Source organism: Caloenas nicobarica, chromosome 5 (assembly GCF_036013445.1).
Source record: "Caloenas nicobarica isolate bCalNic1 chromosome 5, bCalNic1.hap1, whole genome shotgun sequence".
NCBI classification, from domain to species: Eukaryota; Metazoa; Chordata; class Aves; order Columbiformes; family Columbidae; genus Caloenas; species Caloenas nicobarica.
In genome coordinates this window covers 22,847,121-22,864,039 of record NC_088249.1, presented here as the reverse complement: position 1 = coordinate 22,864,039, position 16,919 = coordinate 22,847,121, and the positions used below count along the sequence as shown (strand labels likewise).

At 42.8% G+C, this 16,919-nt stretch overlaps 1 protein-coding gene across 4 annotated transcripts in view; it reads left to right on the top strand.

The window, feature by feature from the left end:
* Positions 1–16,919, top strand: part of NRXN3 (neurexin 3) — a 984,867-nt gene that overhangs the window by 31,554 nt on the left and 936,394 nt on the right. For 2 of the 4 annotated variants that reach the window (XM_065635029.1, XM_065635025.1), the window contains exons 2-4: positions 3,991–4,008; positions 13,319–13,348; positions 15,683–15,694. In XM_065635029.1, the coding sequence (XP_065491101.1) occupies positions 3,991–4,008; positions 13,319–13,348; positions 15,683–15,694 (60 nt within the window). The remainder of the gene's footprint in view (positions 1–3,990; positions 4,009–13,318; positions 13,349–15,682; positions 15,695–16,919) is intronic. The other 2 variants (XM_065635027.1, XM_065635026.1) reach the window with 1 other exon arrangement.

The following is a 16,919-nucleotide window of genomic DNA, read 5'->3' as shown; positions in this document are numbered from 1 at the left end:
GAGCTTATTTCCACTTAGCCTAGGATGCTCCCATCTGACAGTGATTTGTGATGTGTGAATTCAGTCAGGGGCTCTCAGTTTGGCTGGCACCAGACGGGTGTCCACAGCCCATCAAAGGAGGGGACAAGATTGATTGGCCCATGGTGATGGGAACAAAAGCAGGTCTCTTCAGCTCAAGTTGATGTGTACTGGTAGGGCTGGTGTGCACAGAAAGTGTGTGCTGTCCCTGGCTTCCAGTTGGAGAGAGAAGTGCACCCTCATGACACCTTCCCTTATTGCTAAATTTCTTGTTAAAAATGTTAGAATTAAAAATACCTCAGATGTTTCCTCTACAGGCATGGGAATGATCTGAGCTATAATAATGTTTGCTTTGTTCCTTCCGCTCCCCTTCATCTTCCTCCTTCCCCTTCTACCTCACCCAGATGGCTGAGGCTGCACCAGACAAAGGCAGCAGCCCTGCTGATCCCTCTTTCAACCCAGCTATTAGCATCAAAGAATAAAAGCAAACAACACCAGCTTGCAGCTCAGCCCTCTACAAAGGCACAATAAATGTACTTTTGTGTATAGGATAAAGTAAACTCTGCCTTGTCTTTTGTGAAGGGGCAGACCTTTCTGTGTTTGAAGTACTCTGAGCTAGAGAAAGTGGAGAAACCTCCGTCTGCATGGCAGTAAGTCCCATGGTCTCTGGTTTTGGTGTTAGTCATGGGTTCTGCAGGCTTCCTGTTTAATGGGGGAATGCTGTACCTCCTCAGTCCCTGTGGCAGTTAGTAGGTCCCTGTGGGGCAAGGACAATAGTGCTGATGGAAGAGGAAGAGAGTGGGGACGTGTTTTAAACAGTTGCTTTAAAATCAAATCAGAAAAACATGAAGAGAATCTGAGAGAACGTCTCAGATGAGAGATTGAAAGACAGTCAACTCAGCTCCCCACATCTAGTCACTCTGCCTATTTGCCTTCTCTATCTTCTGCCTTTCTTGAGGCATTAGGTTTCTTCTAATTGTGGAGCCACCAGCCATAAGGTACTGCATGGGAGGTTTCTAACTAAGGGTTTCTTTTGTTGATATACACAACTAGAGTTTTAATTGTGCACCACAGTGGAGCAGCACACCACACTGCAGAGTTGTTAGAGGGTTTTCTGTGAGGACTTAGCATGGCAATTTCAACTGTATGCCGCAGTGGTATTTATTGTAGGGTCTTTTGTGAAGGCTGACTGGCTATATGCTGTTTTTGTCTTTGCAAAGAAAGCAGTGCTTTCTCATGTGTCGTTTAAAACAAAAAAACAAGTACTTTCGCCATTTGAAAATCAGCATTTGCCAGCAGATACCACATGGGGGGGTGTCTGCAATACAAGAAACTCCCTTTGTATTTGGTATGGGAAAGTAACACTAATGACCTAGGCTGTCACATAGGTAAATACTGCAAAAGTGCCTTGGAGATGCAAACAATAACTTTTATGATGCAACTAGTATATGCAGAAATTGTGTTGGGTGGAGACTTTCCAAAAAAGATACAGCAAAAAGAAAGCTAAGCATAAAACCAGTCAGGATCGAGGATGCCTGCTCTTAGGGACATTGCAACAAAAAATAGGGGTAAATGGAAATCCTCTTGCTGTCTGCCCCCCTGTTACTTGCCATTGAGACACTACATCTTAGAGATGCTTGTGTAGCTCTTAACACTTCATTGTTCCCCTTTTTAACAGCTTCATGACCTGTTTAATTCACGCACAGTTAAATAGGTATTATTTCAAGCAGTGTATCAGTTACAGGCCAGTGCCTCTTCTCTTATTTGCTTAATGTGTTTATCCTTTGCTCACCCTTGGTTAGCTCTTTCCTTTGCCCTTTCTATTTGCTGATCCTTTTTATTCCCTAAACAACCCACAGATTTCCTGCTGGAGCACAAACGCCCTGGTGAGGCCGCCTGCTGTTCCTGGGCGCCTGAGGTAGCCTGGGCTGCAGCCGTGCCCACTCCTTCGTTGGGCATGCAGGGAGGCTGAGAGAACAACATGGGTCTAGAGCTTTATGCCTGCTTAGATTAGGTTTTGGGGCAGCTGCTGGATTATCAGAAACATTTGCCGTACTTTACAGCTCTTCCTTCTTCCTCTTCTGATATGTATCATCTTCTTCTCTGATTGCCACTGATTTTCTCAAGCAACAACCCAACTCACGTCCTAGCTGTGGACTTGTAAATTCTTTGGCATTCTGCAGTGATGTTCAAGTGTCCGCTTCTTCCTTCTGCCCCTGCTCTCACCTCCTTTTGCCTGCCATCCTCAGCATGTGCATTGCTGCCCATCACTTGTGTTCTTCCTACCTAAAAATCATTACTTTCAGCCAAACTTTCAGTGCTAGGTGTCCTTCCAGTCTTGCATGCCAGGACACCACTTCTTAGATACAGTTATGTGTTAAAAGAGGAAAGGCAACAAATAACACTCATCAGATTTGACATATAAGTTTAGTAGAAACTATGGAAATTAAATGAGTTGATGGAAGTCCCTCCTCTCTTTGTTCATTGTGTTATTTGGGTTATTACCTCCTTAGGGAAGGATGGCTTGATGTACGACAGGGACTCTTCCTGAAATGACTCCGGAGCCATTACAAAGTGATAAACAAAAAGCAACATGAACAAGAATCACTCGCTCAGCACTGAAATGACAAAAGTTTCAGGAAGACAAGTGGCACTGGTTTCACAGCAACATAGCTAGTTTGGACAGGAAGGGGGAATACCGATGGAAATTGGAGGAGATATTCAGGGAAGGAGAATACATTCTTAGACCTTAGTGTGTAGCTAAAGTACCCAGCATGTCATGCTCCTAGACTTGTGGGAGAAGTGGTCCAGGACCTGTAGTAGTCCGAATCATTCATGTATTGCTTTGAAGTCTTACTTGAAAGATGGTAACTGCAGCTGCACAACTCCTGGGCAAGGTGCAGGCCTCCAGGGAAGAATGCCACCTATGGACTTGGCCCCACTCTTTCCTCGAACAAGTTCATTTTTTATTTGGGAGGGCTGAATTGGAAGGAAAATATTGATCTAGTCTAATCCCATGAGATTTCAGGGGTTTCTCCCTCATGGTGCTGTGATAAGTGTAGCTATTCAGAGCTAGACTAAACTTGAGATACTAAAAATGTTATGAGAGACATTTTTTTAAAGTACATTCTTGGGTTGGTGGGCTCTGCCTAAAAGACACACTTCATTCAAAGATATGCGTTTTCTGTGATTGGTACTTATATAGTCTTGCTCCTCTCTTTTTTAACAGACTAATTTATTTTGGGATTTATGTGTTCAATTCTGAAAAGCAGTCTTATGTCACAAAGAGAAAAAATACTGAATGATATTTGGTCTGAGTTCAGCATCTTTTGAAAAGAAAACATGTGGGACGTGCAAACCTCTGGCACTCCTTATCCCCCAACCCTGCTGCTGTCTGCAATGAAGGATCTTGGTTTGGGAATTATGGGCAGGAGGAATGAAAAGGAATGGACTCTTTTCTACACTTTGGGACTATGTTGAGTGTCTTACACCTGGTCATAAATTCACATGGCCCCTTGCAAAAGGGGAGCAGGTTCTTTTCTTTTTTCTGAAAACTTGCTTGAATTTATGTGCAACAGAAACCTACTACAGGCAGGTTATTTATTTTTTTTTCTTTCCTTCTTTTGCATTTGCGTGTGACAAACAGTAGAATATTTTAACCAATATTCTTACAGGAACTGACATGGCTTGATTCTATCTGATTCCAGGAACTCTCTCTCCGGACAGATATGATGGTGGATTCGCGTTTACATGCACAGTGGAGAGGGAGCCAGTGCCTCCTCCCTTGCATGGCTGGGTGCTTGGCTGCAGATGGGTGGCCTTCAAACAAACCTAATTACTTCTGGTTTTGCATGAAATTGATTTCCATGCAAGGATGCTGAGTTGCTGTGTGCATCTCTAATGGCTTTTCTCTCTTCTCTCTCTCTCTTTTTCCTTTTCTCCCTTCTGCTTGCCATGAAAACACCTCGACAGATGTCAATCATATTCCAGGTAAGTGTGGTCTTTGCTAAACTGAAAGGCTGCTCTTTAAGGAGTGGTGGTGGGCGCTTACCAGGGACAGAAATCTCACCTTGCTTTTTGAGAGCACATAGAACAAATCTTCATACTGGACATCACAGGGTCTGGATTGCAAGGTCTTTGCTAAAAGGAGGGCTTCATAGTTGCAAAGGTCACAAACTTCCTTCCTCAGAGATTACATTGTGTTGGTCAGTTAAAGGGATGTTTTCTGAATGAAAATTACATGGAAAATGGTGCCTTGTATTACTAATTACCTGGCATTGAAGACTGCATTATATACAGTTTATTTCTGGTACCTCCGTGTGTAGTCTGGCATACAAATCTAGTTCAGTCATTTTCCTTCTCCTACTGCAGTCTACTCCATTTGCTAGTTCCACTGATAACCTGTTGAGTTTAATTTCCACTAACAAGGAGGTTTTTGTTGTTGTTTTATTTTAGGTTTTAAAAATCATTGAGTATGTTTCTGGCCGAATGCGAATGTGTGCTTTTACTTAGGTATCAAAACTTTAATCCCCGACAGGGTGCCAAGATTCATTTAAAAGAAAAAAAAGAATGTGTGTTTTATATGCATGTTTATTTGGAGAGTTCTTCCACAAGGAAGTATTTTACCACAGAGAACTCCAAACCTCCCTCCCCAGATCGCTTTCTCCTTGTTGAAAGGATCTGAGTTCCCCAACTTTAGCTACAAGGATTAGTCTAACTAGACCACCTTATGCTGCAGTCCACATCCTGTTGCCACTGAAGCTTAAAAAACTAATTTTTACCTCATGCTCAGGCAGCTCCACCTGGTTTATCATTATGTGAAATGGAAATGAAAGCCCAGGCAAGCATCTGGCATTGCCCTGGCTGGAGTGGAATGGTGGGAGAGTTGAGGGCCTTTTCCTTCTCGGCTTTCTGCATAACTTCTGCTAAACCCAACCTGAACCTGGAATGAGGTCTCCATTCAGCTTGCTTCTTTTCCACACTTGGATAATCAGATTTTGCAGAACACTCCGGCGAGATGCAGTGAGGGCTAGCCACTCAGGTAATTCCCCTACATATTTAGTATTTAGCCTTTTGGCTTCCCTCATCAGACCCCTTTTTGTTCTGCTGAGGTTGCGTTCTGTGCACATCTCAGCTGGCAACAATGAGGATGAAGGTGGCCAAATGGCAAATGTTGCCTGGCATGCCTTGGGAATAAAAGGCTCTGTCAGCCATAACATTGAATCTTTTCAGTGACCCATGTGGCTGAACAAGTACCTTCTCTGCCCCAGTCTGAGGTATCCAGGAACTCCTGTTTCCTCTCATCTTGCCAGGATCTGGCAGGACATGCACCAAAGGCTCGGGGTCACAGGTCTCTCCATCACCTTCTGAAGGTGTTGGTGTCTGTGGCAGAAGAGGATGGTTAAATTTAGAAGGCATGGCCTTCCTGTGCCCTACCAGTAGGATTCAATATACTATGCTATGGGCTAGTGTTGCCTTAAACAACATCAGGGCCATCTCTAAGGCCTGTACCGTGTGCAGGGGACGATGTCATCACTAGTAGGGGCCCCAGCAGAGGTGGGACAACCAAGACAGGACCACGCGGCTGTTATTGTGGACACCCTGGTGCTGTCCATCCTTCTGCTCTCTGAATAGGCTCTTCTGCCCCACCGCCCTCATATTCTCCTAATTTATACGCTTGGATGTGCATTTTTTATTCTCTCATACACACGTTCTCATTCTCAGGACTGCTGTGTGGTTTCTCACGTGGATTTCTAATCACATATGAACGCTCTTCTCTGTGTGCTCTCACACTCATCTGTATGCTTTCACTTTGACAATTACCCACATCTCATTATTGAGCTCTGTAACTGTTTACTCCTAGGCAGTCTAATCCCTCTGCTCAGCTCCCCCTGGGGAGAGCACTAACATGGCTGTGTGGCTGGGCTGTGATGGGGACCACCAGGAGGGTTTGGTGTGTGCTTCCCCTCTGCCCAGCTGTGCAGCGGCTTTCTCCCTCTCTGGCCATCCAGCTGTCTGTATTGTGAGGACAGAGCCCTGGGCCCCTGTCAGAATGGTTACTTTAACCATCCACTGTTTGCAAGACAAATTAGGGATTTTATGAGATAATAGTAACTATTTACCCACAGGCAGCAGAAGGGCTGTAAAGAGCCCATTGATTAACTGAGTATTTTTTATTGTTGAATAGACTGGATAGAACTAATTCCCAGTAAGAGAAGGTAGCTGTGAATAGGCTGGGGCTGCCAGCAATGGGGACCACAGCACGGGGCTCTGCTGGGTGTGATTTCTGCAAGGTGCCAAGAAGTCAGTCTTGTTCAAAGTAAACAGAAATAGGTAGTATGAGCCTTCCCTGGCTGCAAGGTCTCTATGAAGAAGGGATACTCCAGCAACAGGGGCTGGTGTGCTACACTCATTTCAAGAGCAAACTGAAGATGCCACCTGGCTTATTTCACAAGAGAAAGAAGTTTTCCAGGTATCAAGCCCAGCTGCCCTGCAGATGTTATGCCCCGACTCACAACATAATGCCACACTGTAAGCAGCAAAATCAGGTATTTAGTGCAGGGCCTTGGAGTTGGGACGGTTGCTGTCTGTGCTCAGCTGGGTCACTGACTCCCTGTGTCATGTAGAGAAGAAATAACTTCTCCTTTTGGTACTTCAGTTTTCCCTTTGGGCTTATAGCTGCAGCCTTACTTCACCTTCACAACATGCTTAGAAATCTTGGGCTGAACACTATGGAGGTTAAGAGCTTTCTTAGAGGGGTTAAGTGTCTTGGCTGGGGAGTGGTGTGCAGCACAGACCAGAATGGATGCCCCTGGGACCTCAGCACAGTATCTGCCCCTTTCTACTCTGTGCCAGTGGTTGAGGTTCTGAAAGAGAGATTGTTGGGAAAAGACCAGTAGATCAAGGAGCAAGTGATACGCTTCTGTCTCGCCTTTTTTTTTTTTTTTTTTTTTTTTTTTAAGTGGAAGAATATATGAAGGAGAAAGGACTAAATACGGGTTCTTGGTATTATGGTGACTGGTACTGATACCTGGCATTGTCAAAGTTTAAACAGTGCTTCTCCTATTCATGCCTTGTTTATCCCCTTTGTGGGAGAGATCTTCAAATGTTCATGGGGAGAAGGCTAAAAGATGAATCATTTTGCTGTCATGATTTTACTGCTGACGAGAGTTTGCATGTAACTGAATGAACATGACCCAGTAGAAATGACCTAGTTAGCTGGGGCCCTGAGCAAAAATTAATCCTTGTTTGTCTAAACAACTCCTTTATAAGGATACAGAGGTCCTTGAAGGCACAAGCATACTAGCACTTTTTTGATCCAGGTCTTTAATCTCTCAAACTCCACCTTTTCATGCTTCTATCCCTTTTTCATTTCAGGGCTGCTGTTTTAATCTGTCTCCTGGACTCTATGTCATAGGATAATTTACATAGTACCTGTATGCTGGCTTCTGCTTCCTTGAAGCTGAACTCTGCTTTTTGTGCATGAACATGAGGGAGCTGTGTTTCAGCCCCTCTGGTGTTTCTGATTTGCTGAAGATACTAGAGAAGAGCACAGCTGACAGCAAAATCCACACAGTGCCACTCACACAGGTGTTTGAAACCAGTTTGTACAGGCTTATGTTGTTCTTCATAGATGCCACCATTGTTTTCATTCTTGCATGCCCTTTGCACAGGCACTGTCCACAAATTGGATTCTCTTGCACTGAAAGTGAATGGTTTTCAGCTCCATGTATGCCCATTTGCAACCACATGGCAATGGTGAACCCTGGGGTCAGAACAAGAATTTATCTAGCCCAGAAGCCTATTTTTATGAAAGTAGATGCTTTGGATGAAGTTTATGAAACTATGTTAGCGTTAGTCTTGTCCTGATATGCATTTGTGGTTTCTGGTAGTCACTGTGTTAAGGACTTTCTGACCTGATGTTGCATCCAGATCATGATGTTGTACAGTCATTGATGGACATATTTTCTTTGGACATGTCCAGTCTTTGTTTTTCTTAATCTACGTATATTTTTTCCTGCACAATGTCCTGTGATAATGAGTCCCATTGTTTAATCATTCAAATGTGGAAAGTACTTTCTTTCTCTTGTTTTTACGCCTGTTACTTGAGAATTTCATTCAATGACTCCTACTCCTTGCATTCTGACAACTAGAGGAAAAAATTACTCCCTGTTCACCTGCTTTGTATTATTTTGGATTTTACCTCTATCATATATATTGTCAGATATGTCTTTTCCAAGGTGAACAATCCTATTCCATGCCTAACAGGACTTCTTTTCCCGCTTTGTGCACCTACTTGATCAGGTGCTCTGGTTTGCAGTGATACACATCTCCTTATGGGTCAGCCATAAAATGCATTCACCCTCAGGTCTTGCCACCTGCACACCTTCTCTTGTGTGTGTGGCCATCTTTGCAAACACTTGCCTATTTATTTTCATGTTTTCAAACACTACCGGCTTTGTAGCCCTCCCTATGTGAATATGTCTAGGGATCGGCCATGTGCAATGTCAGAATACCGTTTCCGCCACAGGGGAAAGGAGGTAGTATGGTTTGATCACTATTTCTGCCTATAGATGTTGCGGTAAACGACTTTCTTTTTGGCTTCCACCTCATGTTCTTAGTCTTTTGATCACTCAGAGTAGGTGCCACTCACCCTGACTCACTGCCTCCGATAATAACAAAAGCTATCCTGGAATTACATAGCAGAGGAAGCAAAGGGGATGGAAAAGTGGATCTAGCACAGCTGCTGTGTGTAATTGGATTGGAAGTGGGCCTCTGGCTACAATAACAAAACTGCACTCCCGGCTGGCCTTACTGCTGGGGCCTGTGAGGAGCCCCTTGGCTGTTGTGCATATCATGCTTGAATCAAACACAAATGACTGCTCCCCAGCCTGTGCTACTGCTTTGCCCAGTTATAAAAAACAGGCACCATGTGTGCCAGCAGCCAAGAAATCAGGTCATCCTCTTGGCAAAGCTGACCTGTCTAGCAGGTAAAAGGTCTGAACTATGTCTCAGAATGATTTTTCCTCTTCATCCATTCTACAAATCCCTCAAGACAAGGGTTTTGCTTCTTCCTCTGAATCTCATTCTTTGGTCCTGCTGGAATGCCCTCTTTTTGGTGCATGGGGACTCTTAGGGAATCTTCCTTGGTCTTTGGGTTTTAGAAACCCTCAAGATACCTGTTTTGAGAAGGACCATGTGGGACACAAGGGATTTGTCAGCTCTCCTCCCTAACTAGAAAAGGAACTGCTGATGGAGCTGGGATAGGAGGCTCAGAGGAGAAAAAAGTGCCTATTTCTTAAGGAAGTAGTAGTTTTAGGAAGTTAAGAAAGGAGGTGTAAACAACAGACTCCATCACTTATCAGACTGCTATTCTCTATAGTAGACACAGTTTTATAATTTCTTTATGACTTCTTGCTTCAGCTCTCCTGTAAAGGATTTGCATGTTTATCCTGGACCAGAGTGCACGATGTTCTGCCTCAGACACGCTTTGCAGCTGACACTGTTATTGTGTGAATGGGTCATGGACCCTGATACCCAGGAAAGGATCCTCTGTGGGCAGGCCTGCCGCTGGGGAGAGCTGGGCTGCTGCTGCCGCCTGGCAGTCTCTCTGCCCATTTGTTAAGAGCTTTTGGGCTCATCATCTGGCAGCATCATTAAAAGGGAAATACTGAGGTTGCCCGCCTTAACAGAGCAATTCAGCAGTGCATGCACACCCACGTACACATGCACACCCTCAGAGCATGGGCCCAGTAACATGGGACAAGTTATAATTAACTAGATGAAGGAGTCCATCTTCCTTTGTTTCTGCAATCAGTTGTCGCTCTCAGCTGTGTTTTGTGTTCTCCCCACCTTCTTAGGTTTTGTGGCTTTATTTTTCCATTTCAAGTGCTAAGTATCCAAATGTGGTGCTGGGGGTGGGGTAGTGGGCGTGAGGTTCAAACTGCCTCTAAGGTTTCCTTCATTTTCTCCTTCACTCTGAAAATTGTTCCTAGTAAATCCTTAAAGATGAGGACTGCTGTTTAACTGCATTGCTCTTTCATGTCATTGTACTCTGAAGCTACTTTAAAAAATGTCCTTCTAGCTTCATAAGCATCCAGTGTTGGCCCTTGATACTTTGTACAATTAGAGCCACTCATTTTACTATTTTGATATAGAAAGCAGATGGTTCACAATTAAAAAAAATAATTCCTTAAAATGTTACTTTGAGATCAAGGGAGGTTAATATTAACCTTTAAGAAAATAATACTGATTTGGTAGTAGGTTAAAGAAATATCAAGAAACCTTCCAGACCTAGATAGGAAGAGTCAGTCGTGACAGACATAAATCATGGCCAGAGAGCAGTTTATATGTGTGTCTGGCCTCAGTGATGGGCATATTTTAATAACAGACCAATGTTTTGAAGAAGCAGGCCACTTTCTCTTCACGTTACTGCTGAAAGTCTGAAGAAGCTGGGGCTCCAGAGACTGAGCATAAGCAGGTGCTTATGATCTAAAAAATCTGTTAAGAACCTTCTTCCAAAGCCATATGCTTGTCCTTACTGTCACTCACGTGTGAAGTTCAGGAATAGTAAGTCACCAGATTCCTGACTTTGACATAAAATTTCTTTGCAGGCAGATGAGCTGTTTATTCTGAGGTTTTCCTAAACCTTTTGCAGAGCACCTGCTACCTACCATTTTCATTGAGTAGATTGGTTTAGAAAAAGCACACAACCCCTTGACTATTGTGGCTCACGCAGGTTTGTGTCAACCTTTTCCCAGTTCTGCACTGGCTGGGTTTGCAGCCCAAAGGCTTTAATCAGGGTTTCATGTTGAACAAACCTAAGATGAAAAGAAAAGCACGTTTCACCTGGATTTAGATGGAAACTCAGATTTGCTTACAGGATTCACATGGAATGGGATGGCTACTGGCACAAGCAATGGTTGTACATGTGAATAACATGCTTTGGGGCCTGATGAGTTCATTTACCATCCAGAGCCTGCTGAAAGCTTTGCTGATTTTTATGGCCGATGCCCAAATAGCGTGGTGATAGGTGTCCCCTGTGTTCTGTCAAAATCTGGTCTAGCTTGCAGATCTGGACTATTCTCACACCTCTTGCATTAGTTTGTTGGATGCCCTGTTAGTTTGTTGTAGTCTAATAGCGAGTGCTACCCCGTACCACCTTGAGATGACTTTGACTTTTATGCTTGGAAAGTTGTTTCAGTGTCCTGTCATATCTTGAGGCTGATGAAAAGGTGCGACAATGATGTCAGTTCACGTTTTCCATGTTGATTTTACTGTGACTAATTTGAGGCCTTTGTTACACATGCTGCAAATGTCACAGATTTTAGATCTCAATGGCTGAAGGTTTTGGTTATTAATGACATTTTGTTGAAGATAAATACACTCATTTTCACTCCTACTTTAAATTGCAAGGGAGGACAATTTTCAGATGAGAAAAGCCGATATATTATTTCATTATCTATGTTATTATTCTATCTATTAATTCATCTGGAATTCTGTTGGTGTTCCCTACATATTTGTTTTGTTATCTTTTACAGTACATTTTACACTGACTTTTGAGAGCCTATTTGGACAGACCTAAGATTTCCGTATCAAGAATGATGGGGTCAGTGCCCATAAATAGAGACACAAACTCAACCCACTCTGCTAACAAAGCAAAGTTATTCAGTGGAATTTTATCTTGTAATTTAGACTAGGAATATGTCCTACAGTATTAAATCTGCTATGTTTATTTATAGCTGAAAACCTAAAAAAAAATCTAAACCTACGTTGTATTTCTGATTATTTTTCTAAATCCACAATAATCTTCAAGAACATTAAGATATTTGCATTCCTTAGACTGTACAATTATTAATCCCCTTATCTGGCTTGGAGTTCTCTGTGGGTGAACATATTCTTGGGATGATCTGGATTTTAGATTTGTCCAGCAGATGCAAAAGAAAAAATATGAAAGAGACAGAAGTAAACAAATTCAAACTCAGCATGCTCCTTGTTGAAAATTCTCATCCTAATAAATTCATTTGACCTCTCAGTCTCTGTGAAATTAAAAAAAGTCACTGCCCTGTTTGGTTAATATACTGACTTAAGATGGAGGGGGTGTGTGTGAGTGTGTATGTGTGTATCAAAATCCCTGACATACTAAGTGCTGTGGAAACCAGGAGATATGGAGAAGGAATCAAGCTTAGGGAAGAAGGTCAGGGAACTAAGTAAGAAAGGGGTGACTCATGGCTTGAGTGGGTAAGACCTGGTTTTTGTGTTAGTTCTATGATAACCATGTGTCACAGAAAATAACTAATGGGTCAATTGATGCTTAATGGGTTGGGCATGAGTATATATACAACAGCCTGTAAAAGATATTTGTATGAATATAGTTGTACAGTAAACATAATTGAAAATTGGGGATAGAAGGTAATTTTAATTGAAACAAACAAGGTTTAAGCCAGAAAGAGTTATTGGACAGAGACTGGAGCAGCCCAAGTGACCACCACAGGCCCATCTAGAGAGCTGGCACTGCTGAGGGGAGCTGTGCTGCTTTCTGGCTTTACGTTGAATTATGAAACCAAAGAGTAGCTTTAGCTATAGCACCGTAAAGTAACACACTGCACTTGGAAGTCAAATCTCCAGTTCTTTCCAGAAAGGAAATGGAGCAGTATTAAAAAAAATTGTTTCAGTTAATTTTTTAGTCCTTGCCAGGTCTGATTTACTGGTGTCTAATTAGTAAGTGTGAACAGTGTTGTTTGAATTATAATACATTTAAATATATGCTGAAGCCACCACATTCAAGAATGAGGTTAGCGCTATGTGTGTGTATATGCATTTAGCCCAGATGTTTCATCTGAAGCGGATGCGGTAAGATCATGGCCTCCCTTTCACTGACCACTGCAGCCTCGAATTTTAAATCTCGAGCTGAGAAGTTATTTCTGAAGTTCTCCAGAGGAGCAAGTGCTCCCTGCAGAGCCCCACTGCAGATCTTGGTTTTCCTGACCCGTTTAACCATACTGGTGTGCAATGCCCCTGGAGTTGCTCCTCAAGGGGTATAATGAACCTCAAACACAGTTCTGCAACTACCAGCCGTTTTCTTCTACCTGTGACAGATGCTTTCCTGCTCAGTGTGGAAAGCAGCACTTGCATATGTGTGTGCCCTGCGTGCTATGCCCATACTTGGTCTAGCTCAAGTATGCGAGCTCCAATGCTGAGAGGTATTGGACTGTGACCCGTGTGCATGGATATTGCTGCTTCTTTTTCTGTTTTATTCTTTTTTTCTTACTGCACCTCTCTCTCTCTCTCTCTTTCAAAGGCCTCTCACACCTGATGATGGGTGAACAAGGTAAGTCCCTTGACTTTCTCTTTGTTTCAGTCACTGATCATGAAAGAGCTTTGTCCCTGCTTCTTTTCTGAGCTGGGCTTTGCATGACAAATGCCACTAAGCCTACAGAGTGCCAGTCAAGTCATTTGCATTTTTGCCTCTGTGTCCCATGAGCCATGGCTACTTGTCAGCCTGGGACGCAGGTGCCCGGGAGGGGACATGAAATGATTCTGTGGACAGCAAAGGGGTATACTTCCCCCTGCCATGCAGCCCACCAATTTTCTATTGCCATTTCTTTCTTCTCGTGCCAGCTGTAATGACTCCCACTTGCTTGGTAAATGTAGACCTCACTGTTGGTCTTTATTTTTAAGAGTGCAATTATTACAAAATATATGTTAATAGCCCTCATGGCATAATCCTAACTCATTATGAATCTGAGGAAAATTGCATATAATGGCCTGTAAGTCCTGTGTCTGCAATTTAAAATATTCAAATACGCACAGAGCAAAATGGTTTAGAAAAAAGAATAGGGCTAACCCCGTGATGGGCTACAAATGATATTTAGGCCTGTATCAGAGTTCACATTTTAGTATCTCAGCCTGGATTGTGTTACAGAGCTATTGGCTGTGACATGATGGGATCATTAGTCCCATTTTGCACTACGGGGGCGTGGAGCAAGGAGCTGGTGAGGAGAGGTGAGGTGAGGGGAGATTCTGTTTTCCTCTACCAGTGCCAGCGTCTTGCTGACATCAGTATACAGGGAGGAGTTTGCAGTGCTGGTGATGCATTCTGGTCTTGCGAACGCAGAAGTGAAATGGTTGAAGACTTAATGCAAGGTGTGTGCACATGGTGCACTAGGAAGACCAGACCAACTGTCTATGGGGAGAAAATATGAGTTGTGACTCTAAAGCTTGATGAGGCTTTCCTAGACTAGATGTACACAGTAGTGTTTTTGCCGTTAAGTCAACACATATCTGAGGTTAGACAGTCCAAACAGTTAGTAAGATAGAACGTAGTGCCTGCAAAGGCTCAAGAGTAATTATGTACTTGAATAAAAAACCCCCATAGTTTCTGTGTGTCTCAGTGAAATGTAAAGAGACATAATCAGTTCTTATTCTGTAGTTCAAGACAGATGTCTGCTATAAGGTCACAGAAGCTTAGGAAACAGTCAGAAATGAAGTTGGGGCTCACTCTTCAGTTTCTGTACTGCTCACGGTCCCCACATGGTAGGAAAATTAGGAAAACTGCTCTCTATGAGTGCATGCCAAGACAGTTGTATCTGGCATGTGGAGCATCTGTATAAGCTCTGAGAAGCGTTGAGCTCCTTCTCTGTCCCCAGTTATTGTTCAGCTGGGCTCATGGCTCAGAGGTTGTGCTTGGTGAAGGAGCATCCAGCAGACAGGTCCCTTCAGCACGACTTAGCTCAGGATGCAGCTGTGTATGACAAGCTGTTGGCAGATGAAGGGTGATGACATGTTGGGAGTCATCAGAACAGTGAACTTTTCATGGCCACTTTTGAACTCAATAACACTGAACATATCTTTGTAGCAGTCTGTGATTTAGCACTGGATTATATAAACAGACGCACTTGGCCATGTAATTTACAAGTTGCAACCCAGCTGGCTCCTGAAGACTTGCATGACCTATTCAAGCCTGTACAATTGTCATTAGCCCTGTCTATACTCCCTTGCCTGGCAAAAAATGTGAAAACTGTTGGCTTCTGGCAACTTTAGACACCCTTATTTATCCATGACGCATCAGAAAACAGTGGCTTCTTTTTTCTTGCCAACCAACTCACAGATATTCCCTTTTGATAAATATTTACTCTCTAGAAAATATGGTGGATATAAAATATGTAAATGTGTATGTGTGAGTAAATATGCAATGTCAACATTATATACAAATACATTAGCTTTGGTAGGTGAAATGTGTTTAGCAAATATATTACCATGAGATTTTGTTTTACTTCTGTCCTACTCTGTTGGGTTTTTTTGCTGTTTTGAATTTGATGTGGAATAAGGCATATCACTGGCGTGCTATTGCATGAGGGTTTTGCATTTCTCAGTAGAAAATTAAATTAAAGCCAAAGGGCTTAACCAGGCAGTTGCTGGTTGTACAGTTAATTGTTTAAGCTGTGCTTTGTGCTTTAGTTGTGGTGTGTCTCTCGTTTTTCCCTTGACATTGTGTTTTGTTGGGTTTGGCTGCTTCATAATATGCTCATTTTCTTGTTTTTGTAAGTATGGCCAGTGACATAATTTTCTGTTTTTTATGCTTCCTCCTTCTCTTTTGCCTCCTCCATGATGGACACCCCTCTTGTTCCTCCTCTTAACTGGATGCACACCTTCCTGTCTGTAGGTAGAAGTAAAGGTAGAGATTGCATTGTTTCTAAGACTTTATTGCTTGTAAAATGTTTGTTTGTCAATGGACAACTTGTATTTTTATGAATGTGGTTCACATTGAAACTTAATGCCTTTACTTTTAAAAGTCTCTTAACAGCCTTTTGTTTTGTGTTGAATTATGGAAGATATATTTATTAAGATGAATGCTTTGAGGCCTTCTTAACAGATGTTATTTTCTCCCTGTTCACACTAAGTATGGGCTGCACAGTGTCAGGCTCTGTATCTCGTGATGCTGGGGCAGAAAGGGACAACCAGTTCAGTTGAAGACAAAGCCAGAGGCCAGTGAGCTGGTGCTGGTGACTTGCACTGGAGAGATGCTGCTGCTGGGAATTTTGGCACCGGTGTTGGTGGAAGCAGGACCTGGGCTTGTCCAGTACCCTTAGACAATGGAGGTCTTTTGAGCTCTTATTTCTCCCGCCAGCTCTGCTTCCCATCAGCTCTGTTAGCAAAAAGGTGTTTTTCAAAGAGAAATTGAGTTGCAAAATGCTGCAGAGGAAACAGAAGTGATCAGCACTGCTAAAGAGAGGTCCATTTTCCCGGCACCTCAACATAGCACAGGCCCTGTAAGGCTGCACTGGGGCTCCAGCTTGCTCTTCAGCAGTTAACACCTGTCTTTATCATGCAGAGGGAAGTCATCCATCCCTAATCAAAACTGTCAAAAAGGCAAAATGCTGCAAACCTGCTGTGGGTCTCCAGTTGGACTGAAGGGAAAGAGAAAGATTGATAAATTATAAGCACTGCTTGAGGAAAATCCATTTCTTTGTTCTGTTATCCAATGAAATAGAGAGAATAAAAGGTTTTATCATGGTGAGGCTTGCTCCTTTTCAACAAATAAACTGCTGAAGAATCTGATTTATTGAGCAGCATTATTTGAACACATTGGAGGATTTGGGGTGTGTCTATGCCGATAAGACATTGCGGGGTGAAATGACTAATTGTACTACTATGAATTTGGGAGGATATGAGAGCTCAGAGGATTTGTTCGTAACAACTTTCCTTTGAGGCAAAAGCGGTGCCTGCCTCCTGTAATACTTGAATTCTGGGGAGCATAATGGCATATCAAACACTTTCTCTTTATATGAATCCTCCCTCTGATTCCTTGCCTTCTTCTAACGAGTTTGTATTTTTGAATTATCTGTGATGGAGTGCACCATGTAGTCAATATTATTTGTTCTGTTTCGAAGCTAAAAAAT